The following is a 27,813-nucleotide window of genomic DNA, read 5'->3' as shown; positions in this document are numbered from 1 at the left end:
CAATTTAGAAAACTCATATAAACTTTTGGACGTTCAGTGCTTATGCCATTCGATTACGGCGTGATAGGCTTTGTTTATCTTCCTTAAAATCTATGCTTTCAATAATATGTTGTCGAAATCAGTTATTACAATTATTTGGTATTTATGAGAAGGTTCTTAAAGGTTGGTTTGAGGCTTGGATGTTAGTGTGGGATAGGCTTTTATAAGACCTGAAGTTGGAAAATCTTCTCCATTTTTCCCTAAAGCATAAACTCGAGCCACAAAGCGCAACCGCTTTCGAGTACAGATGCGTGCGCTATGATGAATGAACGCCGCTTTCACCTGTGCTTGCGAGAGTTCTTCTAGCATTTTCATTATCTTATCAGCAAACCAACCCATACACAAGAGCGTGTATTTGTATTTAGTACCGAATTGGAGAAATTAGTGAGAGTCATAATTTTCACGTTGATAACACAATAATTTACCTGGAATCTCCTGGTCGATGGCATGAACAATGAATGGAGAGTGGGGACAAGAGAGTAGAAAAATAAACGTGGTTTGATAATAGAAATATGTGCCATGATATGGATGCATATGTAAATAGTAGGATGAAGATGTATTGAGCAAGGTCTACCTGTTCATAGAAGAGTTGATTTATTTGCAAAATTTGTGGTTGAGTCGCCAGCAATTGCCTATCTACGCGAGCTTTTGCTATAAAAACTCACTAGAGCCACTCGGGGAGCAATTGATTTGGAAAGCGTTTAGTCGACAACGGACGCGATTGCCATATAGAAGAGCTAGACCAAATATTGTTATAGAAACCAACAACAAAAAAAAAATCAAGTGCTGAAAGTGTGTTCGAATTCCCAAAAGAAAACAAAAAACAATACAAAGATGATTGACCTATTGAGGAAGTGCTTTATTGTCTTAATCTGCATTACTTGCGCTTTGGCGGTCGATTTGCAGTACTCGGAAATAGTAACGGTTAACAATGAAACGCGTTATATTGTGCTAAATCCAGATGCCCCTTTGACTTTGTTCAATAAAAATCATTACGTCGGCGGACAATATGTTTTCACATCCGGTAAGAGAATTACAGGTGAGTGTCATTGGTAGTTGCGGTTGTTGCTACGAGCCGAAATTTTATGGCAACTGTAAATCAACTAAAATGAACGAAATAGTATACAAGTGTTACAGATTTGAAGTAAAAATTGTGCTACTAGAAGATAATGATATATTTTCGAGTATTTCTCTGACAATGTGATAAGTGGTATAAGTCGACTTGAGTTAATGTGTACATATTGTGTTTTTCTTAAAAAATTTTTGGAGGCAAGACTTTCTGTTTTATCTTAGAGAAATAGTCCCCATATTATGCACTTATGACAGGGTCGTTTAGACGATTTGAAGGAACCCTTCTCAAATCAGGTGGTTGCAGAATGATATGAGCCCAGTTTTTGGTAAAAAAGTCGCAAGAACCAATGCAGTATTACATAGTGTATTATCCTGATGAAGGAAAAAATATTTGTTAGCCCATAAATTTGGAAATTTCAGCAAAATGGTTGACACCGCATAACGTTCAGGTTATATTCTTTAGCGACAGTTTGGCCCGCGGCAGAGTTTTGTGGTGCACCGCGCTATCTAACATTTTTAAATTGATAAATTATGTCTCGAATAATCGGTTAAGAACTTTACGGATACAATAAAAATTGTCGAAAATCATATCGCGTATTTAGTGAATGATAGTTCTAAACTAATAGCACCACTAGACGAGAGTAGGCTTTTATAATTAATCGCTCTACATAAATTTGCTTTCCGAAAAACTATGATTTTTGTATTCCTACTCTTCATAGGCGATCGCTTGATACTCAACTTCCAGGACTCAACGCAATTCACTAAAGGTGAAGATGTTGAAGCTCTACTACGTTATCCAGCCAAGGGTACCGATACAAATATCATAACTCAGGTAGAGATCTATGCAGCAGTTTCCTCGGAAGATGCCGACTCTTTCTTCGTCGATGGCGGTATAAACAAATCCTTTTGTGAGATACTTATCGCCGGCAATAAGACAAGTTATGTCGAGTTTGAGATGTTCATTTATGGTTATTAGCTGTACGTAATGTGTGCCGTTACATTGAAAATGAATACATGAAATAATTTTTGTTGAGCAAAAATTTGTATTTCTGGTAAACTTAGAGAACAAAGTTAACTGTGATTTTAAGTAAAATTGAAATAATGGAAATAAAGAGATAGTGATGCTACGTTGAGCGTAGTAACAAGTTTGGAATATAGATTCAGTTGCTAGAGTTTTTCATAATATTTTCTAATACTAAATAATAATGGGTTTGGCGTGGTATTTATTACTGAAAACTTTTTTATTTTTTTGTACGGCTTTGGAAATTATGACCACGTTTGATGGTTACGAATGCATTTGAACAAGTATAATCGATTAGAAGTATGTATGTACCAAAAGGCATACGAATATAATCCAAGTAATGAAGCTGAATTTTCAAAGTTTAATTTTCGAAATCGAATTATCGATGCCAAAAACTTCGAACTTCAATAACAAAATTCCAACATTGAATTTTCAAATCTAAATTTTTAAATTCGACATTTCTAAACAAAAATTTCGATGTCGAATTTTCGAAGTTGAGTTAAACTATTGACGAATTTCGAAAATTAAATTTCGATATTGAATTTTCTAAACTAAATTTTCAAACTTTCAAATTCTTAATTAAAATTTCAACATCCATTTTAGTTTTTTTTTTTGGTTACTTGGCATTCGAACAATGCTAATCAGTTATTCATAGTTACACTAAAATTAATTTAGCGATTTAAGTAATGAAACCGAATTTTCGAAGTTGATACCTCAAAATTGAATTTTCAAAAATGAAATTTCGAAATTGCATTTTTGAAATTAAAATTTCAAATTCGAGATTTCGAAATAAAAATTTCGACTTCGAATTTTTGCATTTACGATTCGGAGCCGAATTTTTGACAATGAAATTTCGAAACTAAATTCTCAAATTCGAGATTTTGAAATATAAATGTCGACGTCGAATTTTTAAAGTTGAGTTTTTCAAATTTTGCTTTTAAACTACTGCATATACGATTTTAATAATTTTCTACATTTCTGTGCACAGTTTTCAAGTGCTCTTTCCGATCGTTGTACTCCAAAATTCTCATAATTTGTTGGTGGTACACCTTAAAAGTTCATTGAACCAAAAAAATAAAACCCGAAAAAATTTTAGGTTCCATAAATATCATGTATGTATGTTGATATTTTTACCATATGTACCTTTACCCCCCCTAATGACTTTTTACATAATATCATTAAAACTCCAAGTATAATAGAGGCAAGATGGCGACGCACTACACGATAAACGAAGCCAACTGACATACGTAGTTTCATAGTAACTAGCATAGAACTCAGTAAAACGTACTCCGAAAAACACGCCAAAAATTAACGCTGAAAATCTTTATATCTATCAGCTTTGAAAATTTTATTGACCTTTGATCATACGATGTTCATTCATAGAGAACTACCTTTTTCTCTCTCTCTTTAATATTGATTGTAATGCTTTTCAATATAGTTTGGGTTAATAAGCTTGTTTCATAAAATTAACTGACTGATTAAGCTGATCACTTTTGAAAAAGCCTATTGACCTTTGATCGCAAGATTATCTCTATCTCGTGCTCTTAGATTGTTTCGAGAAATTACCATATAAAGCTGATTTTTCATAACACATTTCCTCAGCAGAAGCGCCAAATGCCCTGAAAATATGTACATATGTATGTGCAGTGGCCGAGCTTTTTTGTCGAGAAAGGTATTATTGACAAATTTTGTTCGTTGGTCACAGTTTTTTGCTATAATCTTATTGTTTATGACAGTAAACAATTGACGTATTCCAGAGATTACAGGCAGAATTTATAATTAAAAGAAGCTCTATGGCAAAAAAAAAAAATGGAAAATTTATTGAAGCCGTGCGTTTTGTAGGCATTTTCTAGACAACAAACTTGTACGCTAATTTCGCAATTAATTCTACTTATCTTTGGCAAATTTATAATTACTTTCTTATCAAACGGTATTAAGTTAATATCTGGTTTATATTGACACGATCGTACGACTTTATTGGCAACGCCAGCGCTTACAGTAAGTACGCAAAAACACTCAATTCATTACAATTTGAATTCAGAGGCTAATATATTTCTTTCTCACAGCTGATAATCGCTTTTATAGCGTCGCGCCGGTACACCATCTGTCTCCATACATAGGAACGCACAGACTTTTGGAGTTTCTCTTATATATATACATATGTAGGCATGTATGTATATCCAGCACCCGCTTCCTATATGGCAACACGAGTACTTTCGTGTAGTGCATACATGAAATTATATAATTTGCTTATTTGCTCAACCAAACTAGAGGGTAATTAGAGATTGTCTGAAGTCGATGGTGTTATTAGCACTTGTCGAACAAGACAGTAATAATACTCAAATTATAATATTTATGGGTAAGAACCTTCAAAAAGTGCTATATATAGTATTATTCTATAAATGCAACCCTATTTTCGGTGAGTATTTGTAAGACTTGGCAAGTTACTATGGTCTTCAACTTAAAAACGTCACTTATATTGGGGATTATACCTGCCTAAAGTACGATTTTCGTATTTGTATAATGATTATAACCATACAGGCCGTCCCATCTTGTATCTGGGTATGTAAAAATTATATAACATTAGAGAAAACCAATAACATTCACTGCACCAACGCTTATTTTTAGATCGGACGACTAAAAGATACAGCTGCAATTCAAACTGAACGCTCAAAATGAAGTTCTTGTATGGAAACTTAACCTGGGGTGGGTATTATAGTATCGGTGCCGCAGAAGAAAACATTTTTTCTTGATTTGATTTGATTTGAAGGAAGTGCTCTGTCAATATTTAACTCAAGCGTCCTTTAGTTTCTAAACAATCCGATGGTACGTGCTCTTCAACTGCTACTTTCGGGTCTTATATTAAATGTAAAACTGCTGGACTCAGAGAGTCTGTAATAATTCGTACTTATCTAACGTCTATCTATGAAAGTCCCAGGACTGATGATGATAAATGGCACTACTCGAAATAAATCCTCAAGTTTTTTTATGAGCCCTAACTTTCAAAAGGCGCTTGTTTAAAATTTCCGATCTTTAGATTATGATTTATATAATTTTGAGTGAAGCAACTTTTGTTATTATGAAAAAATGGATAAAAATAAATTGAGTTGATAAAATATTGCTTTTTGAAGGGAAAAATACAGTTGGAGCCAAGACTTGGCTAGATGACTTGTTTCCAGACACTGCCCAGGGGAAGTCAAATGAGTACCACAAACGTTGGACGCAGTGGACGTCAAAATGAGGTTGTTACCGACGAAAATATCAAAAAAGTTCTCAAAATAAGTTTGGATAATCGCAAAATGAAGTTCAAGACAGCAGGTACTCTAAAACATTATATCATTCACGAATATTTGGGTGTGATAAAGCTCTGTACAAAATGTGTGCCGCGACCTTACTTTTGAATAAAAGCTATGACGAGTTTATGATTCGGATCAGTGTTTGAAGATGTTCTTCCCGACTTTTTGCTTCGATATGTGACAATCGTTGAAACATAGCTCCATTATTTCATTATGAAGTCCAATCGACGGTCAATCGAGTGGACAGCTCACGATGAACCCGCTCCAAGCGTGGAAAAACGCAACAGTCTGCTGGTTATGGTCTCTGTATTTTGGGATGAATTAATTTTTATTGACAATCTTGCAACAGGACTCTTCCACAGCGAATATTACATAGCGCTATTGGACCGTTTGAAGGATAAAATCTCTGAAATACGGCCGCATTCGAAGAAAGTGCTATTTCACCAAGACATGACATGAATTCCGCTTCGAATTGCTCCGCATCCACGGTATTCCCTAGAACTGGCTCCCAGCGGATCGCCGAAACAAAAGTAAAGAGAAAATCGCACTACAAAAAGGATATCGAAAAGTTATAGCGACGCTCCTATTGTCAGTGTCAAAGGAAAAAAAGCTGTTTTACTATGTTAGGCCGTGGACCTTTCCACTTGATCTATTAATTATAACAAATAATGGCCCACATAGGTTTCACAGAAATATTCTCTGACTGAGCGGTTTAAAAACAACTTTTTCGTGCTGTCAGAAACGGTTGAAATACAAGATGATATCTTTCGAGTGGCACGAAGCCGTTACTAGAATTTTTTTTCTTATTTTACTTTGACAATTCGATTGGAATAGAGTAATTAATAACGGTTGTAAAAGGTTTTATATAAAAATTATAGTAGTGAATTTATTTACATAAAAATATTCACATATTTGAAAGTTTTGAAATTTTTGTCAATAAGCAGCGACTCTAAACTGTATACTATAAATAAAAAAAAGGATTAATTAGGATTTGAGTTTATAATTCTAATTGGTAAGTTAACGGCATAATTGTTTGAGAGTTTCTCAGTTCCAGTCTGGGTTAAAGTGTGATTTATATTTAAAATATATACAACTCATATGCTCTCAACAAATATTTTATGTACAAAAGTTGCTTGAGAATGTCACATATTCTTCCAAACGATATCCTCAATAAAGTCCAGATAAGCCGCTACCCTAGTATAAAGGCTGGGAGTGACGCTAGCGCAGCCATCACCGGCCGACACCACTCCAATCACATGCATCTTTCGATACGCTTCATCAATGATGAGGTTAAGCGGACCACCCGAGTCACCCCAACAGGCATCGCTGATGGAATTCGGATCGCTAGCGCAGATTTGTGTGGGTAAAATACCGCGACTTGGTAAGACGCCGCCGCGCACATAAGCCTTTCTGCAATTTTCTGCAGAAACAGCTTTGACGCTTGCCATTAGTAGTACATTGGATTGTCGACGTGCTGATATGGGTGGAATATGGAATAATTTGGATTTTTGGAATTTAAAGACATTAGAGTTTTCAATAATTACTTTTCAACTCCGTAACGCCCCAACCGGTTACGTTGAGCGTCACTGTGGGTGGCGGATCAGCCAGTTCTGTGTGCAGGCAAACTGGAAATACTAGAGAAGAGTATTCAACATCATTTTTCAGCTCTATTATGGCAATATCATCATACTTTTCCAAATTCCGGTAATTCATGTGTGGGTAAAGAGCCTAAAATATGGTAAACCATATAGTATTATTGAGTCATAAATTTTGGTAGAACATAACAACATTACCTCGATGGGCACATCGACAGCATTTTTCATTTGTTCGGGATTATTGAAATCCGTTACACCCAAGCGCACAATAATCGGTTTGCTATCCGGCCGATTTACACAATGCGCCGCTGTGAGTACAAAACGTTTATCGATCAGAGCGCCGCCACAACGAAACTCATAAGGTGAGCTTTGTGGATTGATCGGCGCATAGCCGATGGCAGCCATATGTGGATATTCGCCCGGAGCCACCGGCGAGCCGCCTAATACATGTGGCACAGTATACGGCTCAGCGTATTCATCTAGTAAGCGGCAAGCTTTTTTCGCTTTTCGCTCCTGCGCACCGTCGAAGTCACCACGTGTCTGTTTGTCATCATTTGATTTTTTTTCACTTTCTAAGAAATCTTTTTTGGTGTCGAAAATTCCTAGCAAATTTCTTTCATTTGCCAGGGGACAACAGATGATCTCTTCATAAATCGTGAAACCACATCGTTTCACATCGGCTTTCGTAAGTCCAAGATTTTGCATTTGTTTCGCAATATCAGGACAATCTCGTGGTAATGCGCATCTGCCAAACACTCCTTGTTTGATTTCACATGGATTGCCCTCTGTAAGTGGAAAAATATTATATATTTTTGTATTTAAATCATAATAAGAACATTTAAAGGAGTACGGAAAATGAATACAGAAAATGTTCACAGAAAAGTAATTGGAAATTATGCTCTTCATCGTAATAAATAGTAACGAGTTATTTAATAAGAGCGCTACAAAAGTTTAAATAAAACATAAACGGTTTGGGATATTAATAAAATCCTTTATTCCTGTGAAAATACATTCGACGGCATTATGAATGGAACTCGATTTCTTTTATGTGGCCACCACGGACACTCTTGTAGGAGTCCCGACGCTGAACCCAATTTTCTAGGGGTTTTCAGCTTAAATCGACTCATACATTTCACGTATGATATTCGTACGAAGTTCATCAATCGTCGCTGGCTTGTTGGCATAGACCACAGAAAATAGTCTAACGGCGTCAAACCGCAGGACCGAAGCTGTTAATTGACTGAGCCATTTCGTGAGGTAACACGTTCACCATACTTGTTTTTCAATAAATCGATTGTGAAAATCGCTATGTGGAGTGTGGCAGCGTACTGTTGGAACCACATATTGACCAAGTCCATATCATCAAATTCGAATCACCAATATTCGGTTATTATTGAGCGGTAGCGATTCACATTCACAGTAACGTGTCGGTCTTGATTATCACGAAAAAAGTACGGCCCAGGTCATCGCTGAAGACGATTTTTCGATGAAAATCCGAATAATTTTTTAATTGTTACTCAACCCCATTCACGAACAAGCGACGATTCTGGTGGTCAAGTGGCTTCAGTTCTTGTGTCAATTTGTTCTTGTAAGTATGTATGTATACGAGTAGTAGGTCAAGATATTTTCGCATAATTTGCCATAACGACGTCACAGAGATGCCCAACGCTTGAGAACGACGTGTAAGAGACTGATTTGGGTCTTTCTCAATTGATTCACCAGGGATAGCAATTTTCTCGACACTACGGGCACTTCTTTGCATCACTGGCACCGGAACATTTTCTATTGTGCCTGTGTATTCAAATTTTTCCACTAGACGCTCAATTGTTGTCTAACAGAATGAATACGACGACCATAAATTGGACGTAGCCTCGGTTGTTAATTTTCATAATTTCCGCACGTTGTTTGATCGTATATCTTTCCATGATGAAATGGCAAACCTTATTGAAGAGAAATGTCAAAAGAGCGGGGAAAATATGTCGTTTGCTGTCCCTATGGGTTTACTTTTGTAGCGCCCCTACTGAAAAACGCGTTAATATTTCTTACGGCACTTAGTTGATTGTATCACCAGATGATGTCACATCCCTAGAGTCACGTCATTCTAAGAATTTTTCATCATGTCAGGGGTATATCAAAATTTTTAATAGCTTTTTTCTTTCAACATAATAACATCACGTCATACCATATCATTTACAAGTCATATCAAGTCAAGCCATATCACTAAATTAGATCTATCACATCACATTATATCATATTGCTTATAATTCGATCAATCAAATCACTTCCTATCATATCATAATTAGATCTCTTACATTATATCACTATCTATTTCAGATCTATCGCAGTAAGATCTATCACATCAAATCACTAAAATATCAGATCGTTACATCATATCAAAAAATACTATGGAAATAAAAATTGATGAAATATCGATTAAATATCCAGATCTTGTGCATATGAGAGTTTCCTCGGCTTAAGTGCTAATTAAAGAAAATTTTGATTTTTGTATGCGAATCATGTTGAATATAGCACATTCCTGTCACTAAACATACTTACCAATTTCAGCAGCGGATATCGGCGACAATGTTGTTAGAGCAATATGCGCGCAAAAACATAATCTTACCACTAAACAAAGCTTATGCGTTGTAAACATATTAAATGCACTAATTGATAGTAAGAAATTAAGTACAGAGCGCGTGCGAGTAAGCGAAAAACTTTTCTAGAGTCAAGACGGTTTTGTTGTCACAACAGACTGCACACAATCTGATCTGCTCTGATCTTCAGAAAAATTTTTTGCTCACTTTTATTCTTTACTCTATTTGTTCTCAGTTCAATACAATACACCAGCGGCGATCGTACCGCGAGATACGTTGTCGGAAATGTCAGCGATCTGTCTGCTCGCCTACTCAGATKTTATGAATTACTTGAAGCTGGTAGAAGATCGCTAATCAAAGTACATTTGTCTATACAGACAATATATATATATATATAAGATAGTAATGGTTGATGTCTGTTTTATAGACGTGAATGAATGCCTTTTTAAGTTTGATTAGTATTTTGTTTGTGCGTTTTGAAGGTCATCAAACATTTGCAAATCTGTATCTTCACGTTTTGTCACTAAAGAAAGCAATAAACACACAAATTTTTTGCGAAAACTCGCGAAAACGAGACCGAGTTGAAATTAACGACTCTCTCGCAGTAATGCAGCGCAACGACTGAGTCGCTCAGACAAACTGTCTGCTGATCGCAAGCTTAGATTTTCTATAAACAACACTGTGCTACACAAGGCAAGGAAATTGGAAATTCTTTCTATTTTGGTTAGCAATCACGTTTTGTTTTTCGAAAACTTTTGGTGAATGCTCGCTTATATATTTAGAGGCTGAATTGATTTCTAAAGTGCAAAAATAATTGTTTTTAACGGCTTCTGAGAGTCTATCCCAAAATCCGATAGCCAAAGCCTTCAAATATTCTTCAGAAGTTCACGAGCTGTCAAAACGGTGGCTCTGTTTAATGTCAACCATTTAACCTCGATACTGATATAACAAAAATAAAGATTGAATATTTAAAACATAAATTTTGAAACTTTGATTCAGTAGTAATTACGGTATGTGAAGTAAGTAATAAAATTTTCCGATTGCAAATCATATTTGAACTTGGGACTGGAACAAAAATTAGTACTAACTTTCTGGGATACTTATATTTCTTCTCTTCATTGTCGTACACAACGCTTACGTGGTTATCGCCGAGTTTACAACAGCGCGCCAGTCGTTCCTGGAGATTCCATGTACAGCCAGGTCCTTTTCCAGCTGGTCTTTCCAACGGAGTGGAGGTCTTCCTCTTCTTCTGCTTTCCCCGTTGAATCCTCTCACAACTGAAGTGTTTTCATTCATTCCGAAGATATGACCTAGACAGCGTAGCTGCTGTCTCTAAATTCGCTGAATTATGTCAATGTTGTCGTATTCTCGTACAGCTTATCGTTCCATCGATTGCGGTATTCGTCATTGCCAATGCATACAGCAGGACGGGAATGGAATGTGACTTACAGAGCTTGGTCTTTGTTCGTCTGAGAAGGACTATACTTCTGAATTGCCTACTCATACCGAAGTAGCGCTCAATAGCTTTTCTGCGTTGAATGTCGAGGTTGACATTGTTTTTGATATTAATATTGGTTTCAGATAGACGAAATTATCTATGACTTTGAAGTTTTAACTGTCAACAGTGACGTGGGAGCCAACAGCGTGTGCGACATTTTTTTTTTTTTGATAGTACGCTATGTTTCGTCGTCCTCGTTCACAAACAGACCTATTTACTTCATTTCCTTATACAGTCTGGAGAGAACAGAACTAACGGCGCGGTTGTTGTGGCCAATGATATCAATAGGGTGTCGGAAACCTCGTTTGGTATCAAACGGCTCGGAAAGGTCCTTTTCGATCCTGACCAAGCTTTTGATACTGTTCAATTTCAGCCGGATTAATTTTGCGGGGATACCAAATTCAGACAGAGCGGCCTAAATACAGCTCTTTTTCGTGCTTTCGAAAGCAGCTTTGAAATCGATGAAGAGGTGGTGTGTGTAGATCCTCTTTTCACGGGTGTTTTGCAAGTTTTGGCGCTTGGTCAATATCTGGTCAGTTGTTGATTTTCCAGGTTTAAAGCAACACTGATAGGGCCCAATCAATTTGTCTACGGTGTGACCAAGTGATCTCTTATGAAGTTAAAGTGTGTAAGGATATTCGAGTGTTCAGATAGGTGTTCTTTTAAGAACCCAGATAAGGGTTTTCTATTTAAATTTGAATATTTCTTTCCATTAGCCTCACCTTAAATTTTGAACAGCAGATGATCAACATTTAACTCAAACAGCACGATCATATTTTTATTAAATTTTGTAAAAATAATTTATTTTTTAACTGATTTTTTAATTTTTAACTTTTCCAGTTAAGCTGACAAGCCATCAATAATCACAATATAGCGTAGTGTCTCCGTATTAGTGGCGACCACCTGTACAGTAATACTTCGTTCACCTATACCGCCCGCCGTAACATACGCTTGCGATGTAAAGCCCGCGTCGCCCTCCACATACAAACTGACTTTCGTAATAAGTTGATCGCCGGCGCCGGTTGAATCGCTAACGGCAGCGTCATCAGTTGATTTAGGATATTGTATATTAACGATTATTTCATTTTGGTCAATATTGGGTGTAACGGTCTCTTGAAATTGGTAAATCGGTACAGCACCTAAGTGATGAATTATGGAAAATAGTTTTAATGAAAAACTCAAAATTTCTTTTTATTCAGAAATTATACCGTCAACGGTGCTGCCCAATGTGAAATGTTCAACTGTCGTGGCATCCGAGGGGCTTAACGGTTCTCGCTCCGAAGACGAAGACGTTGCTGTAAGGGCCAATATAGCGACGATGAAGCAGTTGAAATTAACGCTCATCTCTGAAGAAGTGTGCTCTAATATTTCTGCAAATCGATGTTGCACTAACTGAATATTTTATTTTTCGATTCTTATATATGAGCAACAAGTATACACGAACATAACTGATTGCTTGTGAACCCGTATCGTTGTTTACATTGTTTGTAACCGCCTTCCGCGGCACCGTTTGTAAATTTCATTTCTGATAAAACATACTTATCTACTTATTTCTAATAGAATAACAACAATTTATATCGACTAATTACGAGGTTTGGTTTCGTAGTATCTATATTGGACAGAAATATTTATCGTAAAAGTTACACTTATACTTTAACATCAATCATTATAAAAGTTATATTAAAACATAAAAGTGAGAGATTTTATACTCGTAGAGCGACGAGAGCATTGCTGTTAATGCTGCATTTGGAAAGCTATAATCTCTCATCTTAATCAGCATGACAAGTGACTAACGATAAATAGCAATATAGAGAAATGCAAGCTGTATCTCATATATTAAATGACGTACTACAGTGACTGAGAGACAGAGTTAGAGAGAGTGAGCGTACCTCTCGGTGAGAAGTGGGTTCGAGACATGCTCGGTGAAAGTAATAAATTATCGAAAAGTATTCTGAAAAGAATTTTTCGAATAGTCCTCAGTGTTGTGAGAGTTTTAAGAAAAATTTAATTCTCTGCAATTATTAATAAAGGGTGGATTCTTTAGACTTCTTTCTTGTGACTTATGGCACGATGTCTGAATTTGGTATTCCCACAAAACTAATACGACTGTATAAACTGATGTTGAGAGGCACCAAAAGCTTTGTCAGCATCGGGAAGGACCTCTCCGAGCCGTTCGATACGAAACGAGGTTTGAGACATGGCGACTCCCATTCGTGTATCTGCTTTAACATACTTTTGGAGAAGATAATTCGAGCTGCAGAACTAAATAGAGAAGGCACCATTTTCGATAAGAGTGTACAGCTGCTGGCGTATTTTGTTAGTTCTGCTTTCTCCAGAATGGATATGACAGCGAAGCAAATAGGTTTGGTGGTGATCTAGGCCAAGACGAAATACCTGTCATCAAACAAGTAGTCATCCCTCTCGTGACTAGGCACCCACGTCACTGTTGACAGTCATAACTTCGAAGTCGTAGATAATTTCGTCTATCTTGGAACCAGCATCAACACCAACAATAATGTCAAACTCGAAAGCCTACGTAGAATAACTCCTGCCAACAGGTGCTACTTCGAACTGAGTCAGCAATTGAGAAGTAAACTCGTCTCTCCACGAACAAAGACCAAACTCTATAAGTCACTCATTATTGATGTTTTGCTATATGTTGCAGAGGCATGGACGATGACAACATCTGATGAGTCGACGTTACGAGTTTTCTAGAGAAAGGTACTGCGAAAGATTTATTGTCCATTGCGCGTTGGCCACGGCGAATATCACATTCGATGGAACGAAGAACGAAATCGATCCATGGATCCACGTTGTTCCGAAGTAAGTTTATTCATTATGAAATGAAAAACCAAACTGAGTTTAATTCAAGGAACTGTTAAAAAGAACGATGCCGAAAACAGTGCTGGCTAATTGAAAACCACACGCCTAATAAAACACCCGTTATATTTAAATCTTCACCGCAGTGACTTTCAACAGAAATGAGAGGTCAGAGCGCCACACAAGATGAATGAAATAAAAATTATGCAACTTTTAGTTGAGAGTAATTTCTGGTTTGTGCTAGTAACTAGATTATTAACGTTTCTAAGCTGGAAAGTACGTAAGTAATTATGCTACAAGCTATGAAGCTTCTTGTTTGCCTTTTAAGGGATTGTTTTGGTATAAGATGGTAACCATTGACTGACACTTGGTGAATAGGATTCAGTTGATTTTATTTAAGCATATGCGCTTCCATTTCACAGAGGTTAAACCCCCTCATGAAATTTAACACAATTTAAATTAATTTAAGATTTCAATTTTTGGCATCCGCAACCATTGTACTTTCAGACACAAAGCCTGAAAATTATTCAAACACCGAAGAGGGCGCCGTGGAAATCAATAAAAGCCCGGGAATTAAATTCTCCAAAAAACCTTCCAAGAAAAAGCAGGACAGAGCAAAGGAACTAAAAATAGTTTTATTGAATTCCGGAAGTAGAAGTTCTTGGAAACGCAATCGCGTGGCGGCATACGCAGTAGTGCTTGCATTTCAATATTGTGCGCCAAAATGTTGCACTGACTGAGAGATCATCACCTCTTTCAATTTTTACACTTAAAAGCATGCTCAAGTTCAGATCACATGCATCATAGAGATCACTTACAACCATATATGTACTTGTATGTTTCACGGAACAAAATAAATTACAGTTTTTTTATAAATAACTGTTTCGCGGAAATATTGTTCAACTGAAATATTCTTATCGCAATGTAATAAGGTGAGATGAGGTGAGATGGAATTTGTTTTGAACAGTCAGTTGTGCGAAACAGAAGCGGCGGTTTGGTTGAATCGCGCATTTTACGGATCAAGTGTTTTTGCAAAAACTCACAGATATTTGTAATTAAAATTCAAGTGCGTGACAGCAAAAGAATCGCATGAAATTTGTGTTTTTTTTTAATAATAACTAAACAAAAAACAATAATATATAGAATAACCAGCTAAAAATAAAAATATGCTTATGAGTGTAACGTGAAACAGAGAGAGAAATTTATTTGGTTTAATTAAGTAAATTATTTATAAATAACAAAAAATATATAGTTTATATCCTTCATCCATTGAAAACAGAAAATACAGTTTATATAAATTTTTTTTAATACCGAATGCAACCGACTTTCGTTTACAATTAAAATGTTTGCAACATCAAGGCGAATTAGCTTCGTGTTAATTGTTTTATTTGCTTGTTCTAGGCTTGGAGCGGCAGATCAGGAAGGTAAGTTATATTTAATATTTTCGGAGATGTAAAGTTTTAGCCGAAATATCATAAAAAATTCATTAGCTGAAATCTTTTAGTTTATGTTATTTAGATTTATATAATATAATATAACCTGTGGTTCGTACAGATGTCTGATAGTTCTGAAAATAAAATTACGTGAGAGAGATGAGAGTATAACAGTAAATTAAAATTATTTAAATTATGAATCAAAGCAATGGCGAAGTCTGTATGAAAAATTATTAAGAATACGATTGTTATCACTGGAGCAACATCTTGCAGCAGGGCTGCTCCGTATCTTCCTTACTCATGCTTATTTCTCAGACGACTGCGATTATTGTCGAAGTACGGAGCCGACAGCACATGATGTAAGGGCAAAGAAACGTTCTTGGCAACATATAAGGCAATCGGCCGGTCGGTCCTTAACTACGCTGCACCAATATGGTCGCCTGGATGTATTGAAATGCTAAAAATATATCAGAACACAGCAAACCGGACTACAGCACGCTGCCTCTTGATGTCTCCCATCGAACAGCTGCACAGTGAGTCCCGTATGTTTCCAGTTAAGGAGCATAATGAACTCCTCTCAAAGCACTTTCTACTGGGGTGCTTTCGCAGAAGTCATCTCTGCAGTCACTTGTTTAGAGCGCAAACGCCTTCTAGGAGCATCCAGAGTTGCTTCCTCAACTACGCCAACGATTTAAAACAATACGCCAACCAGACTTCGGACCCAACAAACTTCAGACATGCACCGACCGCCATTCATAGTGGAACCATTAACACTTTCACGCACTCCCTCTCAGAGAATGGCGTACTTGGAGTCAAACCACCACTAATTGCAGACGAAGAACTCCAGTTGCTTTGCGTGGCTTTATTCTGGATGCTGTATCGGGTTAAGGTCCTACTTATCCAGAATCGATCCTGACATTACAAACTGCAAGCAACGAGTCCCCTTATGACACTAGCCACCTCTTTGCGTGCCATGTTAACTCCCTACATCTGACAGCACCTGGGTCTACTATTGGATGACCTCGATGACAACTTACCATCCTATACGGATTATGTACCCGTTACAACAACAGATTATTTTGTCATATTGCATTGATCTCATGTTAAAATCTTGGTCCTACTAATTTTTATCCTGTGCTTTAGTCTATGCATGGTTTCGTTCTATAGTTGTATCATATACATATTTTCTTCGTTCGCCTAAATACATTTGTTAATGCATGCTCTATTTTCATTAAAGAAAATGATCCCTGCGAAACCGACGATTATAGAGGGGTGTGCTACACAGCACAAAATTGTCCACATTTAAAGGATGCAATGACAGTAATGGGCCTCAATAGCACTTTCGTGGGGACTTGTGGATTCACGGTTTGGGAAGAGATCATTTGTTGTCCGTAAGTATTTTTTCAGAACAAATTTAACCAATTTTATTTTTTTGTATCGAACATGCGTCACTTTATTTAATAGAAATGAAGAGAGTTTTAGAACAACAACCACTAAAACGACGGAATTCACCACGATATCATCAAAATCCATACGCGATTCGCTAAAAGGGCTTTCGCCCGAGGAAAGTAAGCGGCGAATCAAAGAGTTGATGCGTGAAGCAATGGGTGGATTGGAACGACCGCCAATGAAGAGGTTGCTACAAATGATGGCTATTTAAGTGCTCGTTTGTAAATTATACTTTTTGTTTTTTGCAGCAATGGCACAAGTTTGCGTTCATCGGAACGTCCAGCTGATCGTGGTGAGTATAGCAGAATAACACAACAAAAAATTCAATACAGCAACTGAAAAATATTCTGTAAAACATTTCAGCATGCAAAGAAATTGAAAAACAGTTAATGCCTAGTCTGCAAGCGCATGTACTTAATGGAAGAGCGACCAATTTTGGCGAGTATCCGCACATGGCGCGAATTATATTCGACTTAGATAGATTGCGATGTGGTGGCGTTTTAATCGATAAGCGTTTCGTGCTCACCGCTGCGCATTGCGTGCGAAACAAACAGGGTAAACCAATCAAGGTTGTGTTGGGCGTAAGTGACTTTAATGATAAAACTCAGATGGACTATCGACAGGATATAGATATTAAAGTAGGTTGATAAAATTATCTCTACACTTTCGTGGTTTCTACTAACAGTTTTTGAAATTTGAAATTAGCAAACCCATTTACCGCAAAACTACAGTGAGTTTAGCTTTTACGATGATATTGCTTTGATTGAATTGGCCAGAGATGCCGAGTTTAGCCAAGGCGTATATCCAACCTGTCTATACACCGACCAAATGGAAATGCCCTACGATATTGATCTAATTGTCACTGGTTTTGGCATAACCGAAAACAAAAGTACGTTATCTGAATGCAGTCTGCTGCTTTTATTACTTTCTTCTACTTTATTTGTTATTTTTATATTTTTAGATTTATCCGATCGTTTATTAGCGGCCAATTTGACGTATATACCCGTTTTATTATGCGATCAAAGTTACGCTGATGTCAAGGATATTCGTCTCAACCGCGGCATCGTTGACACACAGCTCTGTGCCTTTTCACCGGATAGTGATGCTTGCCAGGGTGACTCTGGCGGTCCGATACATATTGTCAAAGATAAACATTATAATAATTACCGAGTCGTTGGCATAGTTTCATTCGGCTATGAGTGCGGTTCGGAATTACCGGGTGTGTACACTAGAGTGTCGAAATATTTAGATTTTATCGAAGCCGTTGTATGGCCGGATGGCTGATTGCTGTGGCTATGTAACAAAACTGTATTATGTATTTCGATACGTTTGTATGCTATTATTATTAGTAAAAATGTAGGATTCTTCGGTAGTTATAAAAATTATTTGCTTAATTTATAGAAAAATTTAGTAGAACAAATAAATTTATTTATAAACGATTATTATTAGTCCGCGAACGAAGACTTAAAATTTTCTTACGTTTTCTGATTTTTATATCATTTTACGTTGTTGTATTATTGCTTGGAATCACGCTCAATTTATGCGCCAATTGGTGTAGTCGAAAAAGTCTTTTCGCATTTGTCAATAGATGTCGTTGCAGTCGTATATCTCTAATGCTACCAATACCTCATATAGTGTTGGAAAGCTAAGATTTTAAGCTTCATTTAACTTAATTAAATTAAATTCCGGAAAGGTAAAAAAAAGATACGCTTAATATTCATCATCAAATGGTTTTGAAGCATTTAAAAAACGCTGGCTACAAAAAGAAGCTCGATGTTTGGGTACCACATGAATTTTTGCACCGAATTAAGATCTGTGATTCTTTGGATTGAAGCAAGCAATCGAAAAAAACGGTCAGAATTGATCAACAGAAAGGGCTTCGTCTTCCATTAGGACAACGCTACACCACACACATCTGTGATGACTTTGCAAACACCAAGAGATGGATCGCTACGTTCAACGTATAGTGAGGAAAATGTAGCAGCCGTTGTTGAGAATATGCAAGAAGAGTGTAGAGGGTTGATCCGGCGCAACAACTCGGATTGAAGTATGGAACAACTTGACGCATCTTACATCGATATCTTAAATTGAAAGTATGCAAAATACAGCTTGTGCAAGAACAGAAACAGGTCGACCTTACCAAGCGACATCACTTCGCTCTGTGGGCTCTTGAAAAGTTCCAAGAAGATTTGACGTTTTCGATCCATATTTTGTTCAGCGACGAGGCTCAATGGTTATGTGAACAAGCAAAAATTCCTCAATTGGGACAAAGAGCAATCTAAAGAGGTTAAAAAACTGTCATTTCATTCAGAAAAATCAACAGTTTGGTGTGGTTTGTAGGCATACAACACTTCAGTCAATAGATTTATGGGAAGAACAACTCAGTGAGCAGATAATTTCACGTTTTAGGTCGGTCGATTCGCCATCAGATCCGTGTGATGTAACACCATTAGACTTTTTTCTGTGGGGATATGTAAAGTCTAAAGTCCTTGAGATACGTGAGATACTCACTACGATTTACGCCTTGGAGCAAAATGCTCGAACAAGTCATCGAAAGTGGGACTCATCGGATGAACCAACTGAGACGTAGCCGTGACCAAATTTAAAGAGATAATCCTAAAAAAAATAAATGAAAAATAATGTTCTTCAGATTGATGATAAACATTTCAGAAGTTTATGTGCTTTTTTCTTAAAAAATAGTAGGGAACCTCAAAATGGATCACCTTTTATAATGAATTCCACAAATTCTTGTACTCTACCACAGATATATTGAGCTCAAATGAAGATATCCGAATATGATTTAACAAAAATTATGTTTCTAATGAGTCGCATCGAAAATTGGTTAAAATCGGTCTATATCTCCGGCACTTGCTATAGCTGAATTTATACCGAATATATCGGTCAAACGCAAATATATTTTAGTGAATTTGGCTGCGGATTGTGTTCTCGTATGATTTACTGGGAAGAAAGATGGAATGGACAAGAAAGCATCGAAAGATTTATTTCGCAAGCGCTTTCGGTGTTACTGAAAATCAGCGAGTGATAAGAACTACAGAGGCATACTTTACTGATTTATTTTTTGAATATCTCGGCTTATATGTAAATATGTATGAGCGATTGCCACATTCCGTTTTGCACTACTCGTTACAATGTTTTTCTCATGATTCATTTATTACTTTTCAACCGATTTATAAGCTCTACTTTATTACGAGGTTTACACAAAAAGTATCGCGAATTTTGAATTTTCACGGGCTGTATGTTTTGTTCCGTTATGTTGGTACTTATATCCCTTACTTATGCTGACAAGTTCGGCCATTTTGAATGTTTAGTTAATTTTTGTGAAGCTGTTGCGTTGCGTTGACATTGCTCAGGAGATGTTGGACTCACTCAGTGACGACCCATATCTGCTTCAGACGAACATAACTGGTGACAAATCATTGGTTTATGATTATGACGTGGGTGGAATTTGTGGGTTTTGCTAACAGTTTTCTTCGGTTGCAATGGTGGCGTGTGTCATGAGGTTTTGCCAAAGGGATTTGTGCTTGTGCGCCGTATTTCACAGGCCTGAACACTGCGATTTTCTTGTTCTCAGAATTGAAGAGGTCCATGAAAGGGCGACGATTGAGGAGATAAAACTGCGTCGAAGGATCGGAGATCAGAAAAAATTACTTCTTTAAGTGCTCTGAGGATTGGAAAAATGCCGGCAGATGTTCACTATATCTGAGGATGATTACTTTGAAGGGAACAAAATATGTATATTCACGAATAAATAAACACTTTCTTAAGAAACACAAAATTTGCTATAGTTTTGGAACAAACCTCGTATTTATTAATATTTCAACCTATCATACCAGTCGAGAAATTCCATATTTGTATTTGCAAAATCAAATGAGTCAGACCGAATATTTGGAAGAATTTGATTTCAGCGAACTTTCAGTTTAATATTTATGGTATGATACTTAAGAGGAAACTACTAACAGTCGGGTTGTGTATTTCTGTGAAGCGTTATTTGAAGACTCCGTGTGCGACCACAAACTTCTTTGATATGTTACATTGACCTTGTTGATTATTTTCCTTCAATAAGGGATACTTAAAATATGCTTATGCTATTATCAGCAACGATATGTGTTCAAACCAATTTTTCTCGCAATAAAACTCAACAATTCGACGCTGAATGTTTCAGTTGTTGAGTGGACGAAACGACGATCACACATGCGAATTATAGCGGAATCGAAGATTGTTTTTCAATCGCTCATACTGCAGATACGTTAAAACTGGGTCTATCGTATATAAATAAGGGTAGTGTTGAACATTTGCACTCAAGATAGTCAAAGTGTAGTGAAAATAAGTGAAATAAGTCAACAAAACTAGAGCTCTAAGAATCGGGAATCGAGGCATCGTAAAAAAGTGCATACTAGACTGTCTTATAGACAAAATTTGATTTCCAAGCAAAATGCACAAAATAGCCGCAAATAAGCTTAAGGAGCACACTCGGTTGTTTATCTTTCTCATACTGAGCGCTCTCAGCGCTGCGAAACAATACGACGGTGAGTAAGAGCACAATTCGGTGAGTTATTCAAGGCATACTAAAAGGTGTTGTAATTTAGAGGGTGATTTCTGTGATTTTGCGGGTTACAAAGGCACATGCTTGAAAGCCACAAGATGTGCTTATTTATCGGCCTTGGCGCATACCTTGGATTTGAAGCGAGAGCAAATTGGTCATTGTGGTTTTTCGGTGATGGAAGAAATAATTTGTTGTCCGTAAGTACTAAGTCGATTTTTATGCCAGTAAAAAAATACTTACATATTTCACATTGTTTTGCAAGTTTACCAATACCGCAAAGTACAGAGCCCAACATTTTAGAAGAATTTAAGCCGACCGAATCCCGTGCGTTATCTGAAGAGAGTAGTGCAAAGTCTGCAGCAGGCATACAAATAGACACCGTTCGTTCAAATGTTAAGGATAAAAATATTCTTGATATTCTTGACAGCATATTCAAAAAAAATGTTGAACCGATTGTGGCTGTGAACGAAAACGAGCGAATAAAAATGCCAAACGGAAATCCAAATGAAAGACTAATCCAATTATTTAATGTAAACGTACCGATTCATGGTAATGCCGAGGGCAGCATAAAAGGTAGCAATGACAATCGGGTGCCCGCTGGAAAGGTTAGACAACGATTGCAAGATATTGACATTTTCGCGCCAGATAAGGCGAAAGGTAATTATACTTTCTAGCCGAATCGCAGACCTGTGCTCATTTCTTCTCATACATATGATATTTAAGCTAATTTACCATGTGAGACGAGACACTATAATGGCAGTTGCAAGACAAAATTACAGTGTAGACATTTAGCCGCTAGCTTGGCTGACATGCGTTTAAATGAAACGGATGTGGCTTATTGCGCTCAAGAAGATTTAATTTGTTGTCCGTAAGTATTTTAGTTAGTAGTAGTAAAGAAAGAGTCTTGTTTCACTTCAATTTGTAATTGAACAATTAATTGTATTCGCAGCAATATTGAGCGATTAGCTGTTCGTGGTGAGTATTGAAGAAATTAGTTTGCTTGGGTTGTGCCAATCAATAATACTAATATTCCTTAGCCTGTCGAGACATTGAACGCAGTTTAGGGCCATATCAAGGGGGACATGTTTTCGGTGGCCATAAAGTGTCCGCCACGGAATATCGTTTTATGGCTCACATTTTGTATGACCGCCCGGATCATATCTGTGGTGGCACATTGATTCACAAGCGTTTCGTGTTAACAGCAGCGCATTGTGTTATAGTAAGAGGAGTCAACGCCGAAAAAGTAATTTTGGGTGTTGCTAATATAACTGATCCTAAAGAAGCGCGCTATCGGCAAGATATACGTATTAAGGTGAGTAATATACATATGTATGTATATGCACATTTAAACTTTTGAAGTGGAACTTAATTAGRCAAAATTATGTTAGGTTAGGTTAGGTCGATCCTAAAAAAGATCTCACTCGAACGGTTTAAAATGGCAGTCTGCTGTGTTGCCTAAAATTCCAAACCGCACCGTAAAAAGTGATCAATTTCGACGTACCGTACTTTTTTAAAGAAAAAAACACAAAAACTTCAAATCTAATGGGAATGTTTATTATCATTTGAAAGAACATTATTTGGCATTTATTTTTTGAAGATTATCTCTTTCAAATGTTGATCGCGACTACGTCTCAGTTGGTCTATTATCGATAATTCTACCGGCCCATAAACCACGTCACAGCGTTGTTCGTTCAGGATGAAATGGCAACTGTTGTCTGTATACTTGTGTACACAGGTTTCGTTCGGAAAGTAATTAGACTGAGTCTATTTAAAAAAATTTATTGAACCAACTATTACAATTCTTTAAAAAATAGGCTATTGTTGCGTCGATGCTGCGCTGCCAACGCGATTTCTAAGCATTGAAGGCGTCACGAAAGGCATTCTCCGAAATAGCCTAGAGATCCGAGGTGATTGCTGCTTGGATTCCCTATGTCGTCTCAAAATGTTTGCCTTTCATCAGTATTTTGGGGCAGCATACTCCAAGATACATGACTCGTCGCTTGTGTTTACGTTATTCAAAAATTGGGGGTCAGTTTCACACATATGTTCAAATTTTCTTGGCACACTTCCACTCGTCGCAATTTCTGGTCGTCAATGAGCAGTTTCGGGAACATCTTCGCGTACACTTTGCGTAAATTCAAGTGCTCCGTCACAATATCATGAAGCAAAGATTTTTATAAATCTAACACCTGGACAACTAAACGAATACTTAGTCGACGGTCTGAGTTCCAAAAATTGCGCGCACGGGTCACATTGTCGGTGATGGTCGAAGTCGCAGGTCTCCCAGCACGGTCTTCATTAGCGACCTTTTGCCGGCCTTCCAAAAAGCCCTGGTGCCACCGAAACACACCACTTCTTGCTAAAGCAACATCTGGATAAGCCTACTTGATCATATTAAACGTCTCAGATTTGCCGAGTTTCACACAGAATTTAATCGCGTACCTTTGTTCTAATGAGACATCTGAAATTTTGCTCACAGCCTTTTCTCTTTAAGAAGCTTGCATGTGAAACTTTTTTATTGACAATTTTTTTTTCATTTGAATTTCCTCAACAGAGAATGATTGCGCATGAGCAATATTCAAGCTTTTTAAACTATTTCGACATAGCAGTGATTGAATTGGCTAAAGCGGCCGTATACAGTCTAACTGTGTATCCGACATGCCTGCATACCGATCAAACAGAGTTACCTGATGGCATTAAACTAACTACGGCTGGATGGGGATTTACTGAGAATGGAAGTATGTTATAAAGCCCTAAAAAATGTGATGTCAGTTTCAGTGACATTTTTAATATTTATGCGCGTTTTACTTGTATATATTTTTTTAATTTTTATGCTTTGGTTATAGAGACCTCCGAACATTTATTAGCGGTGGAAGTGAATAAATTATCGCTTTCACATTGTAATCAAAGTTATGCGCTTGGACGTGGTTTAGAACATGGCATTGACGATACACAACTCTGTGCCCTTGCGCACGGAAAGGATTCGTGTTACGGTGACTCCGGTGGCCCTTTATTTCTAAGTAAAAATGCGGCTTATAACATGTACAGAGTCGTCGGGATCGTTTCCTTTGGTTCAAAAGCATGTGGTGGAACTGTGCCGGGTGTATATACCAGAGTGTCAAAGTTTTTGGATTTCGTTGAAGCCATTGTCTGGGCGGATGAACTGCACTAAAGTTAGTGCATATTTACACAGTACCCATCATAAATTAATAGACATAATTATAATTAACTAACTTGATAATAAACATAACTACAACTATTTAAGCGTTTGTGGAATAAAAAGAAAATCTATGAGAATTATAACAGTAAATGACACGAAGCTGAGAAGTGATTCTAACACAAGCTGTTGTTTTAAAGAATACGGTGAGAAAATTGGCAGATCAGTTGCTCTAGTCGATCCGGCTCCGAAGTCATTACAGTCCAAAGAGTTTTGGCCCAACATTCGTAGCCAGGCTGCGACATTCGATCCATGAAAACTTCTTCGATAATTTTGTAATATGGTTTCCCCTGATGTCTTTCTTAGGATAATCAACATTCCAGGCGGTTTGGACTGTGATTTATTCTCAAAACATTCAAAAGAACTCAAAGCAATTCCACTAAGCAACGTAACCCATTTTGGTGATTTACTATATATTAGTCTACGTGAATGAGTGTGGTACTTAAAAGATATAAGACACTGTTCACTCAATGGTTTCTAAAAACATTTTCAAAATTATAGCCTCTTCTACTCTCGTATCGGGTTAGGATCTTTTTGTGGTACACAACAAAATATAGATAGAGTGTTGCTCGCAAAGGTCTTAGCTTAAAGAGTAGTTCGACAGCTAAAATTCTATAAATCAATTATTAATGACATTTTTTAGTGGGTGTTTGAGTTATTATAGATTTTTTTCGAATGATAAAGTATTATACCATGTATTAAAGCGTTTCGAAAGTGCTAACTCTTGATAGCATGTTATTAAGGCACTCGTACATACTCGGCAGCAGTGAATTATGTACATGTGGGGTGGGATAAAAAAGAAAGTGAGACGCTTTTGCAGCCGCAAAAAGAGTTTAGCATCTTGAGAAGCTGGTAGACATGGTTTATGGTCGAAATTTCTTTGAAAAGATGCGGCTACTTTTAGAAGGTAGGTTTTAAGACCGGAACATACTCATTGAACAACCAATAAAGTGATCTAATCAACGATGCCCAGAGCGTACTGTATTTAAAGAAGGCAAACTTTTTCTGTTAAATGGCAGTGAAAATGCGACAGCCGAAGATGTTAAGCCCGAAACCGAAGTTGAAGTCGATAGATGGAATAGACATTATAATATTCGCCAATGACGAATATCAAACGAACTATACAAATACGGCAGCGCAGAACTGTTAACGGTATTTCCAATTGGGGCTAAACTGCGAGAAGAAGAAATGAACGGCGCGCCATTGTTGATTCGGCTATAACCGCGTAAGCGCTGCCTACGCCTATGTAGTAGTATCAGTACATTTATATTTTCAAAAATCTTTATAAGAAACAAACATCAAATTTCCTGTAAATGCGYATACATACATACATGTGTATGTGTTATCAGCTTAACGGAGCCCGCAGTACAATCGCTAAAAAATGCATACTTCACGAGAGGCACGCAGAAATGATCGGACAGTTATTGTGAAAATAAGTGCTTGATAATAAGTACTGAATAGCGCTCGGAAGTTTTGATATTATTTTGAGGTAAGAGCTATTCAATTCAAACGACGGTTGTAAAAGATAAGTGCGTTTGCGAAAGTCAGAAAACACCTTAAGTGAAGTGAACTAATATAGGATTAAGACCAAAGGTCATACGAAGCGCATATAGAATAATGGAGAATTGCTGGACTGTTGGAAAAATTAAATTAACATATCTAAGGTCAATTAAGTCAGTGTAATAAGCACTAGAGTTCGTGGAAAAATTTATTTCTAACTTTTTTGTGGGGTTTTTTTCAATGAGTCTGTTTTGATTTGGACTAACCAATACATATGTGAACTATTTCTATAATATATGGTACACATATAGATGACATATTATATATACTTGTTCTTGGAACCCAAACAAATAAACATTTTTCAATCGACAGCTTTTGATAAGACTCATAACAATGCGAGTTCTACTATACTTTGCAACACACTCAAATCTTAATTATGTAGGAATTTTAACAATGGTTTTTATTTATGCTGAGATTATTTTTTCTTGGAATCTATAACCTTGCAAAAAATTACTGTGATATTGAATATTTGCGCATTGCAAGAGCTTAGATTTTGCTCAAGAGATCTGAAAGGTAAGGGAAGGTAAGAGACTTATCTACTAAAATTATGTCAAGTAGGTCCTGTACCAAGATGATATTTCATATACAAGTATACAATACACTGTGAGAATCAAACGATAACCATGAGCATATTTTTGCAGTTATCTGGAATGAATTTGATCCCTCCTAATCAGCCTTTAAGTTTGCTTCAACTTCGAATTGCTTCATTATAAATTTAGTATACTAAATAGGCGCTAGGTTTGCGATGAAGATTCTTACGATTTATAAACTCAGCGCGCTTGTTCGGATACTTATTCTGCTCGCTCTGTGCGGTCTTAGTAATGCACAAGTACTTTACGGTAAATATACGGCAATATTTAGATATTACAATATTTTATTAGACGAACTAAGTAATCGTTACTGATAAAATTCTAGTTGACGACTTTTGCGATTTTGCTGGCTACGATGGCATATGTTTGGAAGCTAGCAAGTGTACTGACTTGCAGGCCAAAATGCAGGCACTGGATTTGGAAAGCCATCATGTGGGTCGCTGTGGCTTCGGCGTTAGAGAGGAGATTATATGTTGTCCGTAAGATTGATTTGGTATATTTTCAACAGTCTATTTTTATAAAAGTCTATAACTTTAAAAAAAATATTTGCAGAAAGTGGCCAACACCTGTGCAAACACCACCCAAACTTCCCAACGCTTTTATAGATCTCTCCAAACAGCCTGAGTTTGAATATAGGCCGCCAGCAGACAACTTTGGTCAAGCTGGAAGTGGGAATAATGTGAGGGAATGGCAAGGCGACAACGGATTTTTCGGTGGAAATCCACTCTCGAATGCACAGGATAACCAAAATTTAAATGGCAGCCCTGTTAGCGATGAAAATGAAAGAATTAATGCCATATTCGGCAATAACCACGAACAGAACGGAAATGATAACAGTCAAGATGAAAAGAAGGCCAATTCTTTCCCGGTTGTAAATGAAAATAATAACGGAGTTTTCATTGCAAATCCAGTGCCAAATGTACAGGATAACCATAGTTTAAATGGCAATCCTCTTATCGATGAAAATGAAAGAATTAATGCCATATTCGGCAATAACCACGAACAGATCGGAAATGATAACAGCATAGATGAAAACAAGGCCAATTCTTTCCCGGTTGTAAATGAA

The 27,813-nt window shown here is 37.0% G+C and overlaps 6 protein-coding genes across 10 annotated transcripts in view; 4 read left to right on the top strand and 2 right to left on the bottom strand.

Annotated features, from left to right (window-relative positions):
* Positions 1-728: 728 nt before the first annotated feature.
* On the top strand, positions 729-2,150 carry LOC108966382. The gene is made up of 2 exons (XM_018929241.1): positions 729-1,078; positions 1,830-2,150. The coding sequence occupies exons 1-2, from the start codon at positions 874-876 to the stop codon at positions 2,084-2,086; spliced, it is 462 nt and encodes a 153-aa protein (XP_018784786.1). The 5' UTR covers positions 729-873; the 3' UTR covers positions 2,087-2,150.
* A 4,175-nt stretch (positions 2,151-6,325) lies between these two features.
* On the bottom strand, positions 6,326-10,224 carry LOC108966366 (serine protease Hayan-like). 2 transcript variants are annotated; one of them, XM_018929216.1, is made up of 5 exons: positions 9,947-10,224; positions 9,579-9,685; positions 7,221-7,807; positions 6,972-7,155; positions 6,326-6,901 (listed from the first exon to the last, which is right to left on the bottom strand). In XM_018929216.1, the coding sequence occupies exons 2-5, from the start codon at positions 9,673-9,675 to the stop codon at positions 6,570-6,572; spliced, it is 1,200 nt and encodes a 399-aa protein (XP_018784761.1). In that variant the 5' UTR covers positions 9,676-9,685; positions 9,947-10,224; the 3' UTR covers positions 6,326-6,569. The 2 variants fall into 2 exon arrangements, with proteins under 2 accessions (XP_018784761.1, XP_018784760.1); XM_018929215.1 differs by having other exon boundaries at positions 9,579-10,224.
* A 1,663-nt stretch (positions 10,225-11,887) lies between these two features.
* Positions 11,888-12,529, bottom strand: LOC108966383. Its single transcript, XM_018929242.1, has 2 exons — positions 12,323-12,529; positions 11,888-12,253 (listed from the first exon to the last, which is right to left on the bottom strand). Exons 1-2 carry the CDS (start codon positions 12,456-12,458, stop codon positions 11,955-11,957), a joined length of 435 nt encoding a protein of 144 aa, XP_018784787.1. The 5' UTR covers positions 12,459-12,529; the 3' UTR covers positions 11,888-11,954.
* A 2,295-nt stretch (positions 12,530-14,824) lies between these two features.
* On the top strand, positions 14,825-18,227 carry LOC108966371 (serine protease Hayan-like). Its single transcript, XM_018929227.1, has 7 exons — positions 14,825-15,358; positions 16,605-16,758; positions 16,832-17,002; positions 17,065-17,108; positions 17,180-17,454; positions 17,522-17,705; positions 17,778-18,227. The coding sequence occupies exons 1-7, from the start codon at positions 15,277-15,279 to the stop codon at positions 18,098-18,100; spliced, it is 1,233 nt and encodes a 410-aa protein (XP_018784772.1). The 5' UTR covers positions 14,825-15,276; the 3' UTR covers positions 18,101-18,227.
* Positions 18,228-20,789: 2,562 nt separating this feature from the next.
* On the top strand, positions 20,790-24,699 carry LOC108966372 (venom serine protease Bi-VSP-like). The gene is made up of 8 exons (XM_018929228.1): positions 20,790-21,363; positions 21,424-21,577; positions 21,643-22,037; positions 22,104-22,248; positions 22,330-22,355; positions 22,418-22,692; positions 23,935-24,118; positions 24,227-24,699. Exons 1-8 carry the CDS (start codon positions 21,270-21,272, stop codon positions 24,550-24,552), a joined length of 1,599 nt encoding a protein of 532 aa, XP_018784773.1. The 5' UTR covers positions 20,790-21,269; the 3' UTR covers positions 24,553-24,699.
* A 1,291-nt stretch (positions 24,700-25,990) lies between these two features.
* The window catches only part of LOC108966440 (GATA zinc finger domain-containing protein 14-like), a 4,061-nt gene continuing 2,238 nt past the window's right edge, over positions 25,991-27,813 (top strand). Inside the window, exons 1-4 of one of the 4 annotated variants that reach the window (XM_018929350.1) lie at positions 25,991-26,086; positions 26,799-26,996; positions 27,073-27,226; positions 27,300-27,753. In XM_018929350.1, the coding sequence (XP_018784895.1) occupies positions 26,903-26,996; positions 27,073-27,226; positions 27,300-27,753 (702 nt within the window). In that variant the 5' untranslated portion in view covers positions 25,991-26,086; positions 26,799-26,902. Of the gene's footprint in view, positions 26,087-26,654; positions 26,671-26,798; positions 26,997-27,072; positions 27,227-27,299; positions 27,754-27,813 lie in introns of those variants that run through there. The other 3 variants (XM_018929349.1, XM_018929347.1, XM_018929348.1) reach the window with 3 other exon arrangements.

This window comes from Bactrocera latifrons, unplaced genomic scaffold (genome assembly GCF_001853355.1).
Source record: "Bactrocera latifrons isolate USDA-ARS-PBARC rearing strain unplaced genomic scaffold, ASM185335v1 scaffold_16, whole genome shotgun sequence".
Classification (NCBI taxonomy): domain Eukaryota; kingdom Metazoa; phylum Arthropoda; class Insecta; order Diptera; family Tephritidae; genus Bactrocera; species Bactrocera latifrons.
This window is presented reverse-complemented; position numbering and strand designations above follow the sequence as displayed.